General features: G+C 45.6%; 1 protein-coding gene across 1 annotated transcript; it reads right to left on the reverse strand.

Annotated features, from left to right (window-relative positions):
- Window positions 1-14130: 14130 nt before the first annotated feature.
- Window positions 14131-15672, reverse strand: LOC146557251 (olfactory receptor 6N1-like). Its single transcript, XM_085249234.1, has one exon. The coding sequence runs from the start codon at window positions 15658-15660 to the stop codon at window positions 14689-14691; it is 972 nt and encodes a 323-aa protein (XP_085105360.1). The 5' UTR covers window positions 15661-15672; the 3' UTR covers window positions 14131-14688.
- Window positions 15673-20724: the final 5052 nt, after the last annotated feature.

Below are 20724 nucleotides of genomic sequence, written 5' to 3' on the forward strand. Positions count from 1 at the left end.
GGTCCTCAGCTGGAAAAGGGTGGAGGGCCCACTTCAAGTCAGGGACGAGTTCCTGCCCCAAGTGTCATGGCCTGGGGGATCGGCGAGACGCTGATCGGCCTTTTCTGTCTTTTTCTCTCTCTCGCGCTCTCTCTCTCTCCTCCTCTCCGTCGCCGGGGCGGAACTCATTGTGGGTTTACGCCCTCGGCCCACGCCCACGGAAAAGAACACAGCTGATGCCCATCAAGGTGAACAGCATTTAAGCCAGGAGGTGACTGCTGGTCTTCGCTGGATCGTTGTCTACCACGCGTCAGTGAAAGTCAAGCTACAGCTCAAGATAAGTCATGTGTCTTTTGTGAATATCGTTCTCATTCCTGTCTCCTTATCTACAGTGCCCCTGGATTACCTTTCCCGTGTGAATCTGTGTGTCAAGTGTGAAAAGAAGGACTGTTGTCGTGTATGTGGAGAGTTGGAGAGCGAGTGACTTCCCCCTTGGATTTCCCTTCTATTCAGCTGATTCAGGAGTCCTGCGTTTGAGTCCCCTGCATTGAACCTTAACATAACGATCCAGCCAGAATATGGAGTCAGCGGACTCTGCCGCCCAGCAGCGCGTCCTTACGGCCGAGGAGGTTTTGGAACGTCACGAACAAAGGCTGCAGCTCATCAATCAGCAGTTGACCGCTCTAACGCAGGTCCTTGCTCAGCGCGTACCCCTGGTAAGCCCAGCAGCCTCTCCTCCCTCTGTCTCCTCACAGTTACCGGCTTCTGAGCTTCCGGCACCCGGGCCTTTGGCTTCGCCTCATCCCACTCCCTGGAGCCCCCGGAGCGAGATTTGCCAACACCGGAACCCTTCGCGGGTGAGTTTCACAAATGTGCCGGCTTTCTGACCCAAAGTTTAGACAGTTGCGGAGGACATATGAAACTGACGAGGCTAAGATTGCCTTTTTTGTCCAGCTCTTACGCGGACCGGCTTTAACCTGGGCTCAAGCTGTTTTGAGAACTGACGTCAGCATACCAGGATTTTCTTGCTAAATTTAAATGTGTGATTGAGAGAGGTACTGGCGCTGATGCAGCATCTCACCATTTACTAAATCTTAAGCAGGGAAGACAAAGTATGGCGGAATACTTCATTTTGTTCTGGACGTTGGCCGAAGAGACCGGGTGGGGGCAGCCAGCATTGATAAGTACTTTGTTGAACAACGTGTGTGATGAGTTAAAGGGCGAACTAGTGATAAGAGAGTTACCTAAAACTTTGTCTGATGTGATAACGTTGTGTGTAAAGGTGGACGGGCATTTACGTGCGCGACGCAGAACTGAGGACTATGTTTCCCAGAGGTCTCTGGGACACGGCGAAGCAGCATCGGGCGGAAGCGCCACGAGTGGCGGAAGAGATTCGGAGTCGCACAACATGGAGGAGGGTGAGCAACCTATGCAGCTGGGTCGCTCTCGCCTTTCCCCTGAGGAAAGGCACCGTCGGTGGAGGGCCGGTGAGTGTTTCTATTGCAGCCGTAAGGGTCATGTTGCCAATGTTTGCGCGTCTCTGCCAAAAGGCTGCAGTAGAGATGAGAATACGGGTGGGCGTGGGCTCTAGTTCACAGTCTCCTCCACGGCTCATGACAGCAGCTAAATTAACGGTGCAGCTTCAGGTCAGCCCTCTTAAGGCTCTAATCGATTCAGGAGCGGAACAGAACTTTATTGACACTTCGCTGGCCAGACGATTAAATCTGAATTCTGAGCCTCTGCCACAGTCACTCCAAGTCACCGCCCTCAGTGGCCAGCGGCTTCCTAACATCACTCATATCACTGAGCCCGTTTTACTGACTCTCTCTGGCAATCATTCCCAGACTATACAGCTGTATGTGTTTCAAGCTCCGCTCATGCCACTAGTTCTGGGTTACCCGTGGTTGCATCAACATAACCCTGTTATCGATTGGAAAAAGGTGGGGTGGGGGGGAGGATTGTTACATGTCCTGTCTGAAAGCTGCCACCCCCTCTTCCGAACCACTAACCAATTCTTCTCTCTCCAAGCCGCCGGACCTCTCCTCCGTGCCACCCGTCTACCATGATCTCAAACAAGTGTTTTGCAAGGATAGAGCACGCTCGCTTCCTCCGCATCGGCCGTATGACTGCGGCATTGATCTTCTTCCAGGCGCACCTCTCCCTACCAGCCGCCTATACAGTCTGTCTCAGCCCGAACGTGAAAGTATAGAAAAATACATCAACGAATCACTCACCGCAGGTCTCATTCGCCCCTCGTCATCTTCTGTGGCCGCCGGATTCTTCTTCGTTGCCAAGAAAGACAAGAGCTTACGACCTTGTATTGATTATCAGGGCCTTAACAACATCTCAGTGATGAATAAATATCCGCTCACTCTTTTAAATTCTGCCTTCGAGCTCCTTCAGGAGGCCACCATCTTCACTAAGCTGGACCTGCGCAACGCGTACCATCTGGTAAGAATAAGGGAGGGGGATGAATGGAAAACAGCCTTCAACAATCACCTTGGTCATTTTGAATATCTTGTCATGCCGTTTGGTCTCACCAATGCCCCAGCTGTTTTTCAGGCCCTGGTAAACGACGTACTGCAGGACTTCATTAACCACTTCGTCTTCGTTTATCTGGATGACATCCTCATTTTCTCTCATTCTGTCTCTGAACAAAAACACCATGTCAGGCAGGTCCTCCACCTCCTCCCGGAAAACCGTCTCTTCGTGAAGGGGGAAAAATGTGAGTTTTATGCTTCCACAGTCTCTTTCCTGGGCTATGTCATTGAACAAGGTAACCTGAGAGCGGACCCCTCCAAAGTTCAGGCTGTGTTAAACTGGACCACTCCATCCCATCTTAAGCAGCTTCAGAGTTTCTTGGGTTTCGCTAACTTTTATCGCCGTTTCCGCAACTATAGCCAGCTCGCTCTACCCCTGACTCGTCTCACCTCACCTCACCCAAGGTCCCCTTCCACTGGGATGAACCGGCTCGCCAGGCTTTCTCTTGCCTGAAGGAGCGCTTTGCCTCTGCACCCATCCTCATCCAACCCGATCTCAGTCAACCCTTCGTCGTGGAGGTGGACACAGGAGTGCGGGCAGTGCTCTCCCAGCAACAAGGTGGTAAGCTTCATCCTTGTGCTTACTTCTGATACTTATGATGTGGGGAACTGAGAGCTATTGGCCATCAAGCTGGCCCTAGAAGAGTGGCGTCACTGGTTAGAGGGAGCTGCCCAACCGTTCGTGGTTTGGACGGACCACAAAAACTTGGAATACATCCGGTCCGCGAAACGACTCAATGCCAGGCAAGCTAGGTGGGCTCTGTTTCTCACCAGATTCCAATTCACAATCACCTACAGACCCGGCTCTCGTAATGTCAAACCCGATTCCCTCTCATGCCAATTTGCCACCTCCAACGGAGCTGCCGAGGACGCCCCCATTCTTCCTTCCACGTGTGTTGTCGGGGCAAAAACCTGGGAGATTGAGTCAGCTATTCGAGAGGCCCAACAAACGGAACCGGACCTTGGTGCGGGTCCCCCGGGCCTACTCTTTGTTCCCTCTACTGTCAGATCACGAGTTTTGCATTGGGCTCACACGGCCAAGTTCACCTGCCACCCTGGGGTCCACCGCACCATTACCTTCCTCCAACGCTTCGCCTGGTCGCCGTCCTTAGCTAAGGACGTCCGCGAATACATTGCTGCCTGTCCTACATGCGCTCAAAACAAGAGCATCAATCAGCCATCTTCCGGCCTTCTCCAACCCCTACCGACCCCTGGCCGCCCGTGGTCACACATTGCAATGGACTTCATCACGGGCCTCCCTTCCTCATCAGGTAACTCAGTCATCCTTACTATCATTGATCGTTTTTCGAAAGCTGCTCACTTTGTCCCTCTCCCCAAGCTCCCCAGTGCTTTAGAAATAGCTCGACTCCTGACTAACCATGTCTTTCGCCTTCACGGAATCCCCACGGACATCGACAGGGGGCTGCAGTTCACATCACGGGTCTGGAAAGAATTCTGCAATGCCCTCGAAGCGCAGGTCAGTCTCTCCTCTGGTTTCCACCCTCAGACTAATGGCCAGATGGAACGGGCCAATCAGGAACGGGCCAATCAGGAACTTGAGGCGGCCCTCCGGTGCTTGGCATCCACCAATCAGACAACTTGGAGTGAGCAACTCCCATGGGTTGAGTATGCCCACAATAGTGTAACAGGTATTACAATTAAATAATATGAGATACGCATTAAATTATTGTCTTGACAACTTTGGACTAGTATCAGGAAGTTCTAGGTAAGACTATGGAGCCTTGAAAGGATCAGCAGAGAAGGAACCACACAATGATAGATAAGATGTGATTTGAATAGAAACTGTATTGAAAGTTGTAAAGTTTACAAACCCTGCCTGTCTAAAGCTGGCTTCCTACAGTGCACAAACGCACATTAAAGGGCTCAAAAATAAAATCATAACCAAACATCCTCTTTAAGGAAATTCTCCAAAGAGTTTCAATTAAAGAGCTTCCGCTCCTGTTGCTCAGTCCACTTCTCTTTGGAAAGAGAAATTAGAGTTCCTTGTGTGTGTGTGTGTGTGTGTGTGTGTGTGTGTGTGTGTGTGTGTGTGTGTGTGTTTCTGTCCACTGGTTCTAACACTACACAGATTTTTAAAGTGTTAGTCTTATCTGTGTCAAGGAATGTAGTTATAGTCCTGAGGTTCGCTGAAGATGGATCCCACGGCTGGCCACACCGTACTCTGGTCCGTCTACAGTCACTCTCTTGGGATTGGCTCGCCACTGAACCCACAGGGTTCAGATCTCGAATGATCCAGTCCTGGTCAAAAACCAATCTATGCACACAGTTCAGAGTGCATACATTACTATTTTATCTATGCTTCTTCCATCACTCATCTTTCAGTCAAGTATTGCTCAAGTATAACAAATTATTTTAGTTATACAATGTCTCAACCATCATGAAATAACTTGAGTTACATCAGGGGCAAATTTAGCCCAATTTTGGGGGTGCTTCAGCAGCCCCAAAATGAATCAAAGCACCCCCAAAGATTTCTTTCTTTTTTTTTGACAATATTTGCTTTTTGTGTGACACACTACTAAAAATATAAAAAGCATACAGTACTGTACTTGTTTGAGACGTAACATTGTAACAGCAAAAGTATAGATAACCCCTCCTCCCAAAATGGTTTGTTCCAGCTCGCCTCTCCCCTACTCTGGCTCTAGCGCTCTTGCTGCCAGAGCGATGGTGGCTGAGACGCAGCGGAGCGGAGGTGTAAGTGCCTGGCTTAAAACAGGACATATTAGCTGCATTTATCCTTCAGTTACTCTTTATATAGTTAGGTAGGAGTCAGACCATGTTTCTTTTTAGCTGAAAAGCATTACACCCAGGTAACCTGCAGTGTTAAAAACTTTTTTTCCGACAATGTTTGCTACCCTACAATCCGTCCTGCTCTGTAGTCAATTAAGCGACATTTGACCGTCCTGTTGCCCCCATTGAAATGTATACAGCCTATTTAAAATCTAAAACTTAAAATTGTCCGTAGCGTACTGTTGTTACCACTGTCCTGTTTGAAATGGATATTAACTAGCTAACTGACTGAATGCCCATTAACCTTATAACTCCTGTTGTGTGTGTGTGTGTGTGTGTGTGTGTGTGTGTGTGTGTGTGTGTGTGTGTGTGTGTTTGTGTACAGAGAGACAGCCAGGTTCATAATGGATATAAGGAAGTTTTTTCAAAAAAAGGAGCCACATTCAGGTAAAAGTGTAAGATCAAATGATCCGTCAATCAAGAACAATGTTGGATCAGTGTTTCAATGTTTATATCTTTTATTAGATGTTCATGTGGTTTGGTTATTTGCCTTTTGGTTGAAAGTACACTGAGGGAGGACTTTTTGTTTGTGATCTTAATAGAATTTTTTTCATATTAATGTAACTTTTCATCTAATTGAATACAATCTATTTGTGTATGATTGTCAGTCTAAAGAGGGAGAGAGGAAAGAGGGGAACGTGAGGAGAAAGTACAAGGTCAGGAAGAACCACGTAAGAAAACAGACAGGGAACAGTGACAGGCAATATAGAAACTGTTAAACTGACAAAGAGAAAAAACCTGATTTTACTCATACAATCTGGAAGTTGTGTTCTCCCTATAATAAAGCTGCTATACAGAATCTGCAAAACAAACTGGGTTGAAACATTTTTGACCCTCTTTAACAACATTCCAACATAACATTGTAATTGATTGGGGAGATTAAAATTAATGATATATTTTTATGTGGTTCAGCCACAACTCTACTGAAACCTCAGCCAGTAATAGGTAGGCCAACTTTTGGACCGTCCAGTTGTCTGTATGACTGCCTGTAACGGTGGACCCAAGAAATACCAGCCGGAGCGACTTTGACAATGCAGAACTTTTTATTAAACTCGGGGTTGTACGTGGACACATATACTCCGCGCTCTCTTTCTCTGCTGTCACCTCCGTCTCCGTCTGTCACTGCCAACATATAAAGAGACACAATCATTGTCAGATCCCAGCACACCTGTTCACCCCGCCCCTGCGCTGCCCCGGGAGCTCACTGCGTCACGCCTCCTCTGCAGCTGGCCAAGGACCACACCCACGCCACACTGCCGCAGAATGTACTAGAGATGGACCGATCCGATATTACGTATCGGTATCGGTCCGATACTGACCTAAATTACTGGATCGGATATCGGAGAAAAATAAAAAATGTAATCCGATCCATTAAATATCACGAAAGCACCTCACAAAACTTGCAACACGCCGTAACTCACCTCAGGTTAGCACGTCGGAGCAATATGCATCACGTGATAGAGCGGCTGTGGCATGCGGGACCTGTCGGTGGTCTGGATAGCATTTGGAGCTTCGCTAGCAACCTGGCATTTCATCTCCGACAAAGTTATCCCGAGAGAAGTAAAGCAAGTGTGTAAGTCCATCTCTGAATGTTTGTAAAGCATTCCTGCGTTAAGCTTAACGAGCGACTGCCTCTCGCTCTCCGGCTGCTACTTCAATCGTGAAACTGCTTAAATGATCAGCTGATCGGCTTTTCTGTAGCGAGTCTCTCTTGTTTGTTTTTGGCCCACTTTGCACCAGAAAGAGGAAACCAGCGGCTGAACAACAGCAGCACGTTTAAGCTTGATCAGCTGTTGTTAGAATTTATTTAATATTTCTTTCTACACCAGGATCTTTTTCTACGTAGCTGACGCTGGTAACTGTGCAGGGGCGGATCTAGCAAAGTTTAGCCAGGGGGGCCGATAGGGCATTAACAGGGAAAAGGGGGCACAAAGACATACTTTTCTTTCTTATTCTCATTTAAAATGTCTAGCTTTTAATAAATAATTATCTGACACCCAAAGTTTTAATTTGATGTAAAATGAATAGAAGTCAATTACTGTATATAGTGACTATTAAGTCTAATATATATACCCTAGTAAGCTATAGTACTTTTTCCTTTGGGAAGGTACCATCTGTGCAGTCTGCAATTTTGTTGAAGAAAGATGTTGAATCTATTTAATATTTCTTGAAAAATAATTGATTTCTGTGCATTTTTTTTCACACTGCATCAAATTAAGGTTGATTACGTCGATTAAGCATCATGAGGTGGAGCGTGAGGGGTGGTTCCCTATTTTTTATTTATTTATTTTTGTTGTTGCTGGGAGTTGGAACCCTATTAGTTAGGTTGCTTAATATTTACGCTAAGTACTCTTTAAAATACCAGAATAGGGAGAATGGTGTAGGTCTAAGTTTATTAGATTGATCAGTATTGCTGAACTATGAAATATTTTTTTTGTATGCAGGTATAACAGAATAGCTTTAGTGTAGTTGTTGTTTTAAACTTGAGTATGAACTTGCAGACTTGCAAAATGCAGCAAGATATTTTAAAAAAACAGTTTTGTTGATTAAAAAACACTATATCGGATTCATATCGGTATCGGCAGATATCCAAATTTATGATATCGGTATCGGTATCGGACATAAAAAAGTGGTATCGTGCCATCTCTACTTAATATTTACGCTAAGTACTCTTTAAAATACCAGAATAGGGAGAATGGTGTAGGTCTAAGTTTATTAGATTGATCAGTATTGCTGAACTATGAAATATTTTTTTTGTATACAGGTATAACAGAATAGCTTTAGTGTAGTTGTTGTTTTAAACTTGAGTATGAACTTGCAGACTTGCAAAATGCAGCAAGATATTTTAAAAAAACAGTTTTGTTGATTAAAAAACACTATATCGGATTCATATCGGTATCGGCAGATATCCAAATTTATGATATCGGTATCGGTATCGGACATAAAAAAGTGGTATCGTGCCATCTCTAGTATGTACATCACATTTGCACACTATCAGAAACTGCCAAAGAGCCCTGGTGGAGTGAGGAGCTGTAAAGAGAAGCAGAGTGCTCTGTTTATATTCTAAAAATGTTTTAAGCTAGCTTGTTTCAAAGATTCTGTACAGCAGCTTTAAATGTTTTCCAAAAGCACACATACACTTAACTTATCAGTGTTTCTCAAACTTTTTACAGTGTGTACCACCTGATAAAAATGTCAAGCTCTCCTAAGTACCACTATGAAAGCACGAAACTCATAAATCTTACAACACAAAATTAGTATTATTAAATTAGTAAAATTAGGGTCTGCAATAAAGATTTTTTTTCATACATTGTATAAATTCTACCACAGGCAAAGTTGCCTCCATTTTTATAGTTTTTATTAATATTTTGTAATAATTTATTTGCAATAATTCTGTTTTGGGAGTGTTTTTTGTGTATCTGTATTATATTATACATACACATTAAAAGTGAATCTCTGTCCGAAAAATGCACTCAGTTTACTTTTTACTCACTATGAGCATCATTCATAATTCTCCCCCAGTAATTAAGGTTAGGATATGTATTTTTTCTATTCCAATCCATTCTTCTTTTGCAGCATTTAAATAAGCTTGATCAGATTTCATGGTTTTGTTACAGACTTTTCAAAAAAGTGTTTTGCTTTTCTTTCACAAATGTGGGATTAAATTGTGTTAAAATGTACAAAACAGTCATGTCATGTTTTGTGACGAGGACCCAGGTACAGAGAGACTTGATGAATTTAAGAATCTTATATTAATAAAGAAATTTGCAGACTTGCACAGAGATGGTAAAATTATGATGACTGATAAAGGAGACGAAGACAACAGACGATGAGGACAGGGAGGAACGGGGGTTTAAATGCACCAAAGTGACAGTCAGAGAGAACTCGGGACAACATTTAAGGATGCAGGGACTGACAGAGACAGGTTTATCTTGCCTGGCTGGGCAGCTCTCTGGGTGCTCAGCACCCCCAAATCTCTGATCCTAGAATCGCCCCTGAGTTACATCACGCAAGGTTTTAGCGCAACAGAAAATATACCTTATATTTACCCTTTTAAGAATAAATAAACTTGTAAGATTCACTCTCCCATATTTATCCCTCGCTTTTAACTGTTCTTCTTTTTAAGATATTTCAACTTGAATTATTTCTCAGAAAAATATATCAACTTCTTAAAACATTAATACTTCAACAGAATAATGAGATCCCTCACATTTTATAATGACATTTTATGAACTTTTTGCACCTTTATCAAATGAATTAACTTTTAAGTCAACAAAACTGAAAGGGTGCATTTTAGCACTGCATGACGATATTATTGCTTCTCCAACGTTTTGGAAAGCTAACAAACTCAGATGAATCACAGTAATGTTAGAACACAGAAATACACAGAAATCGCTAAGCAGTAGCTTAATACTAGCGGTTAGCTGGGCACATTTTAATATATTCTTTAGCACTTAAAATTAAACATCTGCATATCAGTGATGTTACAGTACTTTAAACATAAATATCACAACTCCGACTGGTTTTGTTTTTTAAAGCAGAAAATATATTAACAGCAGTCAACTACATGTCTTTATGGTGCTAACATTCATGTAGCATCCCTCGCCCGGCTGACGCAGCTCCCCACGGCCGAATTTCACAGATTTCAGATCCTAATAAATAGCCATCTATTAACTACTAGTATGTGAAGATAAATTGTGAATTTAACTTTTATTTTAGCTTTTCTTACTGGGATCTTTCAGCTAATTTGGCGGTTGCCTGTGAGTAATGGCTTTCACAACAGGAAATGCTGACTGACAGAAAGTCATCTCCAGGCATACTCGCCTCCTAGTGGCGGGGAGGGAAAATTAGACCTCCAACCTTATTCAGCAGCACAACCTAAAAATCTGATGCGGGTTACAATAGTCTTACCTCCTCAGCCACCGGGGTGTCCCCCTTCGAAGCATCTCTGGGTTACCAACCACCTCTCTTTCCGGCCGTCGAAGGTGAGCACTTTGTCCCCTCTTTCCAGCAGCATCTACGGAGGTGTCGACGTGCCTGGAGAGCCACCCGGGCTGCCCTTCTTTGCACAGCTCAACAGAAAATATACCTTATATTTACCCTTTTAAGTATAAATAAACTTGTAAGATTCACTCTCCCATATTTATCCCTTTAACAGCTTGCTTTTAACTGTTCTTCTTTTTAAGATATTTCAACTTGAATTATATCCCTAAAAAATATATCAACTTCTTAAACATTAATACTGTCATGGTCCCCGCACCTCGCCAGCTGACAGCAGTCAGGCTCTTTGTTTTGTTTTTTCTCCTCTCTCGCCTCTGCTCTCCCTTTCTCTCTCGTCCTCTTCCACTCTCTCTTTCTCCTGCCGGCGCGGAGCTCAGTATGGGCTCCTGCTCCTGGCCCACGCACCTGGAGATGATCAGCACACCTGCCGCTGATTATGAGAATTGGAGTCCTACTTAAGATGGCGAGTCTGCTCTACTCGTCGCTGGATCGTTGCGCCATCAGCGTCAGTCGTCCTGCACTCTGCAAAGTTTGTTCGTCAGTACGTCTGAACCAGGAGATTAACTGTTTCTCTTTCTGTGTATAGATTTCCCCTGGACCTGTTTTCCTTGTGCACGGTGACTGAGAGTGAGCAAGAGTGATAGAGGAAAGGAGAGGAGCTGTGTGTGGTTGCGAGGGCTGTGTGGAAATCTCCCCTCCCTGGACTCCTGCCCCTTTCACTCCCGGACCCTGGAACCCCGGCCCCTTTTCCCCAGACACCGTTATGTGTGTATATATATTTCACCGTGGAGAACACTGTAAATAAATTCACTTTTGATTTGAAGAAACTTGTGGTCTGCACCTGAGTCCGCTCCACTAATCGTGACAAATACTTCAACAGAGTAATGAGATCCCTCACATTTTATAATCACATTTTATGAACTTTTTGCATCTTTATCAAATGAATTAACTTCTAAGTCAACAAAACTGAAAGGGTGCATTTAGCACTACATGACGATATTACTGCTTCTCCAACGTTTTGGAAAGCTAACAAACTCAGATGAATCACAGTAATGTTAGACCACAGAAATACACAGAAATCGCTAAGCCGCCCTTCTTCGCACAGCGGATCACAATAAGCACCTGGCGGACCGTCACCAGACCCCTGCACCTGCCTACACCCCGGGACAAAAGGTTTGGCTGTGGACCCGATTTGTTCCGCTCCGGGCTGAGTCAAAGAAACTGTCTCCCACCTTCATTGGTCCGTTTGTTATAGACTCTCTGGATAACCCGGTTTCTGTCCGTCCCTGAAATATGCAGATCCATAACGTGTTTCATGTGTCTCAAGTGAAACCCTGCCTGTCCAGTCCTTTGTTACACCAAGTTTAAGTATCTCTGGGTCTTGCTCATGAGTGACGGGAGTGGGAGATCGACAGACGGATTGGTGCTGCGGCTGCAGTGATATGGATGCAATACCAGTCTGTTGAGGTGAAGAGAGAGCCAAGTGTAAAAGCAAAGCTCTTAATTTACTGGTCGATCTACGTCCTTCCCCTCCCCTATGGTCACGAGCTGAGGGTAGTGACCGAGATTACGGATACAAGCGGCAGAAATGGGCTTCCTCTGAAGGGTGGCTGGCCTTTCCCTTAGAGATAGGGTGAGAAGTTCAGTCTTCCGGGAGGGGCTCAGAGTAGAGCAGCTGCTCCTCCACATTAAGTGGAGCCAGTTGAGGTTGTTCAGGCATCCTGGGCACCTCCTGAATGAGGTGTTTCGGGCATGTCCCACCAGGAGGAGGCCCCGAGGCAGACCTGGGACATACTAGAGAGATTTTATCTCTCAGCTGCCCTGGGAATGCCTTGGTGTTCCCCCAGACAAGTTGGAGGAGGTGGCTGAGGAGGGAGGGAGGTCTGAGCTTCTCTGCTAGGGCTGCGGCCCCTGTGACCCAGCCCCGGATAAGCAGATGGATGGATGGATGATCTTTGTGGATTACAGCTCAGCTTTCTATACAATCATCCTGGATATCCTCTTCACCAAACTGGTCACTCTTGGCCTTTGACTTTCTCACCAACCGGCCCCAGACTGTAAGACTTGGCCCCTATCTGTCCTCCACTCGCATGCTGAGCATTGGCTCCCCACAAGGCTGTGTGCTGAGCCCCCTCCTGTATTGTCTCTAAACCTAAGACTGCAGTTCGACCCACAACAACATCATCATCAAGTTTGCTGACACCACATTAGTCAGACTTATCTCAAAGGGAGACGAGGCAGCCTACAGAGAGGAAGTCCTGAAGTTGACATCATAGTGTTCAGAGAAAAAACTAGCACTTACCATTATGAAAACCAAAGAGATCATTGTCGACTTCAGGTGGCACAGCACTGACTTAGGTCCCCAATACATCAACAGTGATGGTTGGAGAGGGTCCACACCTTCCGGTTTCCCAGGAAGCACAAACTGGACTCCAACCTGCTGCTGATCTTCTACTACCTGTCCATTGACAGCCTGCTGACATACTGCATCAAAGTAAGGTACGGCAGCTGACCAGATGGGAACAGAGTGAAGCTTCACAGTGTAATCAAGGCAGCACAGAAGATTATTGGCTGCCCTCTCCCCTCCTTGGCGGACATTTATTTCACCCGCTGCCTCAACAGAGCAACAAACATCATCAAGGGCAGCTCCCACCCAGGCTTTGACCTGTTCGACCTGCTTCCCTCAGGGAAGCGCTACAGGTGCATCAGCACAAACACTGACAGACTTAGGAACAGTTCCTTTGCAAAAACCATGAGCACCCTGAACTAACACATGAACCGATGACACAGTTTCACCCCCCAATTCAAGCCTCTCCTCTATACACTGAATATATAACCACTACCACCACTGTGCAATATTTAATTTATGTCAAAATACCTCACTGTAAATATAGACCAACTATTTTTTCCAATATTTGTATATTTGATATTGAACTGCTCATATGTATACAGTGCCACAGAACTGTGCACCTCACCCCCCTTTCTTCTTTCCCCACATGTCTGCACTGGGTAGGAGATGCTCTCAATCTCTTTGTACATGTGTATAGTGACAATAAAAGCCATTCTAGTCAATCTGTCATGAACCTGGGTCCTTTTGACCCAGCGTTTTGTGTTTTCTATTTTTGTCATTTTGGTTCTGTTCTTCCTCGGTTAGTGTTCTTTTCTTTCTGCCCGTGTATCTGTGTCCAGTCTGCGTTTCTGAGTCTGTGTCATTACGTGTATGTGTTTCCTGTTTTACTTTGAAGGTCTCTGTCTTATGTCAGTGTGTTCTGTTTATGTTTCCCTTACCTCGTCAGCTGTTATGTCCCCCCAGGTATGTTTCCCTCCTGTTTCCCATCCCCTGATTACTGGTTCATTTCTGGTTTGTTTTGTTAGTTTTGCCCACTTTAAGTTTTCCAGTTTCATGTCCACCCGCACCGTTTGCTGTTTGTATTTTCTCTTGTCATTAAACTCAGGTGCACCCGAGCTGCCGCTTCCTGGTCCTAAATAATTCCCACACGGCTTGCTCCGGCAGACCGTGACAGTGTCAGTTTAGAAGGTCAAGCACAGCAGGGAGAGAACACGCCTATTGGGGAGGCCTTTGCTGGTAGTTTGTGTGTGGGATGTGGTGCTTCTTGGCCTCACCTGCTGCTGGGAAATGAGCTACCAGATCTTTTCTTTTTGCAATTGTACACATTTATTTCTTACTGTTTAACAGATTTCTCACATTATCGTGTAGAAAAACTGATTTGCACTGTAAATGTTCAGCTTCAACTTTCAATCCTTCAAACAATGGAAAAGCCATTTAATTGTACAAGTGTTAAGTAAAAACAGACTTTCATGTTTGATTAAGCAGAAATTCTAAAACTGGTCCAGTTGCTAAAACCTCTGACTGTTTCAATAAGTGTTAAAGAAAAAGAGGATAAAACTGAGAAAACTACTAAAACTGCTTCACATCCATGTGGTTGTGGATCAGATTTATAAGACAGCATAATATCAAAATAGATTGACACTCTGATAGTGCTGCCACATCTAAAACAGTTTGTCTTTTAATCCTTTTCACATGTGCAGTCTCCACGGTGCCTGTTATTTCCTTGAACAGTAATGAGAAGAAAGAGAGTGAAATTTACAGCCTTCCTACATATCAGTGGGTTTTTTTTTTTGGTAATTAGGCAGGTGACCATCAAAAATACATTTAGTGCAAAGACATCTACAAAATGTAAATCATCTGGGAAATGCAGATAAATAATAAAACGTCATATCCGCTCACATCAATAGACATGTTTTCAGACAACTCCAAATAAAACACAAATTTCAGTAAAAATTAAACATTTTTTTGGACTTATTTTAAAAAATGGATGTCAAACAATGGGTGTGACACTTAGCTGTGTGTGAAACTATTTTCTGATCGAATAAAACAAAAATTAGTTCTTTTTAAAATAACAACACTATAAATTTTTTTTCGAATTTTGGTCAGTTTGAAACCGTAAATCAGAGGATTCATAATAGGAGGAATGACAAGAAACTCTAATGCTACAAAGTTTTGAAGGGACCGAGGCAACTCTTTCGAACCCAGTCGCATACTTATAACATCAGTAAGTACTGCCACAACAAAAGTAAATAATGAGACGAGATGTGGGACACATGTTTGCATGAACTTTGCTCTGTTTTCTATAGACTTTACACATGTTTGAATGATATACATATAGGACCAAACTATAAAAACACCATGAAGCAAATAAATAATTGTTACAATATTTGCAGATATAGCATTGATTGCAGTTTGTTCTGGAAAACAAGCGAGTTGAACAATACTCCAGTTCATACAGAAGAGTCTGGAAATATACGGGCTGCATAACTTCAGTCTGGATGTTAGAAAGATATTCACAGCCATAATGCAGAAGGTTGTTAACCACAAAAAACATGCAAACCTAATGACTCTTTGCTTTGACATGATAGAGTGGTACTTCAGTGGCTGACATATGGCCACATATCTGTCATATGCCATGAGTGCAAGAATCGACAGTTCGCCGCAGACAAAAGAAAAAATCACCTTAGTCTGAATAAGGCAACCGTAATATGAGATGAGATTAACATCAGAGAGGAGATCCCAGAGAAATTTAGGGTAGAAACCTGCTGTTCCATAAAGTGCATTGATGCAAAAGACACAAAGCAGAATATACATTGATTCATGGAGGTTGCTGTCCAAGATGATGATCACAATGAGAGAAACATTTAGCAGGCAAATGATGCAGTAACACAACAAACTGAGGAAAAAGAGAACAAACCTGTGACTGACTGTTTCATTGAAACCTGAAAGAAAAAACATTGTTATTACAGAAACATTATTCATTGTGATTGAGAGATCTAAGTGAAGCCTAGTCTCTCACTGTATCTGTTCTCCTCTCTCCTCTATCAGGTACAGATAACAGCAACACGTGAGCTGGGATTTCAAACCAGCCAATCATTGATCTGGAATGAAAGCTCACAGCTTTGGAAGATCACAGGGGATTTAATATGTATCATGTACTAAACACATAATAAAACAAACCTGCAGGTTCTTGAAAAAGAAATATTAAAAAGTTTTACAACTTTATTTAAAAAATGCTTTCTTCATAATACTGATAGGAATTTCTTACATTTATGCCAATTAAACATAATTGTCTAGGACTTGTTGTGGTTTTTTTCTGTTTTTCGTTTGTAGTCCTTCGTAGTCCAGTCAGATCATTGTTGCTTCAGTGATAATGATCAGGCTCTCTGACGTTTGCTGAAGTCACTAGTAAGACAGTAAGAAGTTCTTGTGAATGTTGCTTTGTCTTTGCCTCTTAGTAACTCTGTGGAAAAAAAGACTTGTTTGCACCTGTTACCTGCTACTTACCTGTTACTCTGCCGCCTGCTCACTCTCTACCTTTCCTATTCCACAATGGAAAGATTCTATCCCAGGTGCTTCTCCAATTTTCTGCAGAGTGATGTAACCTTATCGTTGCACCACGATCACCCCCTTTTCCTCCAGCCCAGAAAAGAGTAAATTTAAGTTTTTTTTGCGTAAAACCATGGTCTCAGAGATCTGGTAGTATATTCTGAGTTGCTGCAGGAACCACAACCTCTGCTGGGCCTTCTTCTGGATAGAGTCTATATGTGGGGACCACTTCAGATCGCTTGAAAAGGTGGGCCCTAGGAGTCTGAAGTGATCCACGGTAAGTACTCTATTTTTAAGGATAGTTAGGGCGAGTCTGAAGGTTCACTGTCACGTCCACAGTCGGGTCCGGGTGGTTCTGACTGCAACAGTGGAACAGCTGGTCCACCTCCTGTCTGTACGTGGACTTGTCTTCATTGTGGATCAGACCAGTGATTACCAGTTTGCAAATTATGCGAACAGATCCATAGAAGATGCCATCAACGTAGCTCTCCACTCTGTGCTGAGCCACCTGGAGCAGTGGCAAAGCTACGTCCAAATGCTCTTTGTGGGTGTTCTCAGAATCTCATCTCTACTTTGTGGTTCTGTTGGCTTCATCGGGTGATGGCCTTCTGCTCGCTTTGGAACGGTTCAAAGCTGAGTTTGAAGCAGTGGGAATGAGAATCTGCACCTCCAAATCTGAGGCCACGGTCCTCAGCTGGAAAAGGGTGGAGGGCCCACTTCAAGTCAGGGACGAGTTCCTGCCCCAAGTGTCATGGCCTGGGGGATCGGCGAGACGCTGATCGGCCTTTTCTGTCTTTTTCTCTCTCTTGCGCTCTCTCTCTCTCCTCCTCTCCGTCGCCGGGGCGGAACTCATTGTGGGTTTACGCCCTCGGCCCACGCCCACGGAAAAGAACACAGCTGATGCCCATCAAGGTGAACAGCATTTAAGCCAGGAGGTGACTGCTGGTCTTCGCTGGATCGTTGTCTACCACGCGTCAGTGAAAGTCAAGCTACAGCTCAAGATAAGTCATGTGTCTTTTGTGAATATCGTTCTCATTCCTGTCTCCTTATCTACAGTGCCCCTGGATTACCTTTCCCGTGTGAATCTGTGTGTCAAGTGTGAAAAGAAGGACTGTTGTCGTGTATGTGGAGAGTTGGAGAGCGAGTGACTTCCCCCTTGGATTTCCCTTCTATTCAGCTGATTCAGGAGTCCCGCGTTTGAGTCCCCTGCATTGAACCTTAACATAACGATCCAGCCAGAATATGGAGTCAGCGGACTCTGCCGCCCAGCAGCGCGTCCTTACGGCCGAGGAGGTTTTGGAACGTCACGAACAAAGGCTGCAGCTCATCAATCAGCAGTTGACCGCTCTAACGCAGGTCCTTGCTCAGCGCGTACCCCTGGTAAGCCCAGCAGCCTCTCCTCCCTCTGTCTCCTCACAGTTACCGGCTTCTGAGCTTCCGGCACCCGGGCCTTTGGCTTCGCCTCATCCCACTCCCTGGAGCCCCCGGAGCGAGATTTGCCAACACTGGAACCCTTCGCGGGTGAGTTTCACAAATGTGCCGGCTTTCTGACCCAAAGTTTAGACAGTTGCGGAGGACATATGAAACTGACGAGGCTAAGATTGCCTTTTTTGTCCAGCTCTTACGCGGACCGGCTTTAACCTGGGCTCAAGCTGTTTTGAGAACTGACGTCAGCATACCAGGATTTTCTTGCTAAATTTAAATGTGTGATTGAGAGAGCTACTGGCGCTGATGCAGCATCTCACCATTTACTAAATCTTAAGCAGGGAAGACGAAGTATGGCGGAATACTTCATTTTGTTCTGGACGTTGGCCGAAGAGACCGGGTGGGGGCAGCCAGCATTGATAAGTACTTTGTTGAACAACGTGTGTGATGAGTTAAAGGGCGAACTAGTGATAAGAGAGTTACCTAAAACTTTGTCTGATGTGATAACGTTGTGTGTAAAGGTGGACGGGCATTTACGTGCGCGACGCAGAACTGAGGACTATGTTTCCCAGAGGTCTCTGGGACACGGCGAAGCAGCATCGGGCGGAAGCGCCACGAGTGGCGGAAGAGATTCGGAGTCGCACAACATGGAGGAGGGTGAGCAACCTATGCAGCTGGGTCGCTCTCGCCTTTCCCCTGAGGAAAGGCACCGTCGGTGGAGGGCCGGTGAGTGTTTCTATTGCAGCCGTAAGGGTCATGTTGCCAATGTTTGCACGTCTCTGCCAAAAGGCTGCAGTAGAGATGAGAATACGGGTGGGCGTGGGCTCTAGTTCACAGTCTCCTCCACGGCTCATGCCAGCAGCTAAATTAACGGTGCAGCTTCAGGTCAGCCCTCTTAAGGCTCTAATCGATTCAGGAGCGGAACAGAACTTTATTGACACTTCGCTGGCCAGACGATTAAATCTGAATTCTGAGCCTCTGCCACAGTCACTCCAAGTCACCGCCCTCAGTGGCCAGCGGCTTCCTAACATCACTCATATCACTGAGCCCGTTTTACTGACTCTCTCTGGCAATCATTCCCAGACTATACAGCTGTATGTGTTTCAAGCTCCGCTCATGCCACTAGTTCTGGGTTACCCGTGGTTGCATCAACATAACCCTGTTATCGATTGGAAAAAGGTGGGGTGGGGGGGAGGATTGTTACATGTCCTGTCTGAAAGCTGCCACCCCCTCTTCCGAACCACTAACCAATTCTTCTCTCTCCAAGCCGCCGGACCTCTCCTCCGTGCCACCCGTCTACCATGATCTCAAACAAGTGTTTTGCAAGGATAGAGCACGCTCGCTTCCTCCGCATCGGCCGTATGACTGCGGCATTGATCTTCTTCCAGGTGCACCTCTCCCTACCAGCCGCCTATACAGTCTGTCTCAGCCCGAACGTGAAAGTATAGAAAAATACATCAACGAATCACTCACCGCAGGTCTCATTCGCCCCTCGTCATCTTCTGTGGCCGCCGGATTCTTCTTCGTTGCCAAGAAAGACAAGAGCTTACGACCTTGTATTGATTATCAGGGCCTTAACAACATCTCAGTGAAGAATAAATATCCACTCACTATTTTTCACTCACTCATTCTGCCTTCGAGCTCCTTCAGGAGGCCACCATCTTCACTAAGCTGGACCTGCGCAACGCGTACCATCTGGTAAGAATAAGGGAGGGGGATGAATGGAAAACAGCCTTCAACAATCACCTTGGTCATTTTGAATATCTTGTCATGCCGTTTGGTCTCACCAATACCCCAGCTGTTTTTCAGGCCCTGGTAAACGACGTACTGCAGGACTTCATTAACCACTTCGTCTTCGTTTATCTGGATGACATCCTCATTTTCTCTCATTCTGTCTCTGAACACAAACACCATGTCAGGCAGGTCCTCCACCTCCTCCCGGAAAACCGTCTCTTCGTGAAGGGGGAAAAATGTGAGTTTTATGCTTCCACAGTCTCTTTCCTGGGCTATGTCATTGAACAAGGTAACCTGAGAGCGGACCCCTCCAAAGTTCAGGCTGTGTTAAACTGGCCCACTCCATCCCATCGCAAGCAGCTTCAGAGTTTCTTGGGTTTCGCTAACTTTTATCGCCGTTTCCGCAACTATAGCCAGCTCGCTCTACCCCTGACTCGTCTCACCTCACCTCACCCAAGGTCCCCTTCCACTGGGATGAACCGGCTCGCCAGGCTTTCTCTTGCCTGAAGGAGCGCTTTGCCTCTGCACCCATCCTCATCCAACCCGATCTCAGTCAACCCTTCGTCGTGGAGGTGGACACAGGAGTGCGGGCAGTGCTCTCCCAGCAACAAGGTGGTAAGCTTCATCCTTGTGCTTACTTCTGATACTTATGATGTGGGGAACTGAGAGCCATTGGCCATCAAGCTGGCCCTAGAAGAGTGGCGTCACTGGTTAGAGGGAGCTGCCCAACCGTTCGTGGTTTGGACGGACCACAAAAACTTGGAATACATCCGGTCCGCGAAACGACTCAACGCCAGGCAAGCTAGGTGGGCTCTGTTTCTCACCAGATTCCAATTCACAATCACCTACAGACCCGGCTCTCGTAATGTCAAACCCGATTCCCTCTCACGCCAATTTGCCACCTCCGAAGACGCTGCCCAGGATCCCCATTCTTCCTTCCACGTGTGTTGTCGGGGCAAAAACCTGGGAGATTGAGTCAGCTATTCGAGAGGCCCAACAAACGGAACCGGACCTTGGTGCGGGTCCCCCGGGCCTACTCTTTGTTCCCTCTACTGTCAGATCACGAGTTTTGCATTGGGCTCACACGGCCAAGTTCACCTGCCACCCTGGGGTCCACCGCACCATTACCTTCCTCCAACGCTTCGCCTGGTCGCCGTCCTTAGCTAAGGACGTCCGCGAATACATTGCTGCCTGTCCTACATGCGCTCAAAACAAGAGCGTCAATCAGCCATCTTCCGGCCTTCTCCAACCCCTACCGACCCCTGGCCGCCCGTGGTCACACATTGCAATGGACTTCATCACGGGCCTCCCTTCCTCATCAGGTAACTCAGTCATCCT

Source organism: Mchenga conophoros, linkage group LG16, assembly GCF_057382185.1.
Source record: "Mchenga conophoros isolate Kocher_MC1m ecotype Shallow Benthic linkage group LG16, M_conophoros_male_GT1.1, whole genome shotgun sequence".
Classification (NCBI taxonomy): Eukaryota; Metazoa; Chordata; class Actinopteri; order Cichliformes; family Cichlidae; genus Mchenga; species Mchenga conophoros.

Bases quoted from the DNA above. Each gene is read 5' to 3' on its own strand.
- LOC146557251 (XM_085249234.1), bottom strand. From the start codon at position 15,660: ATGAATAATGTTTCTGTAATAACAATGTTTTTTCTTTCAGGTTTCAAT.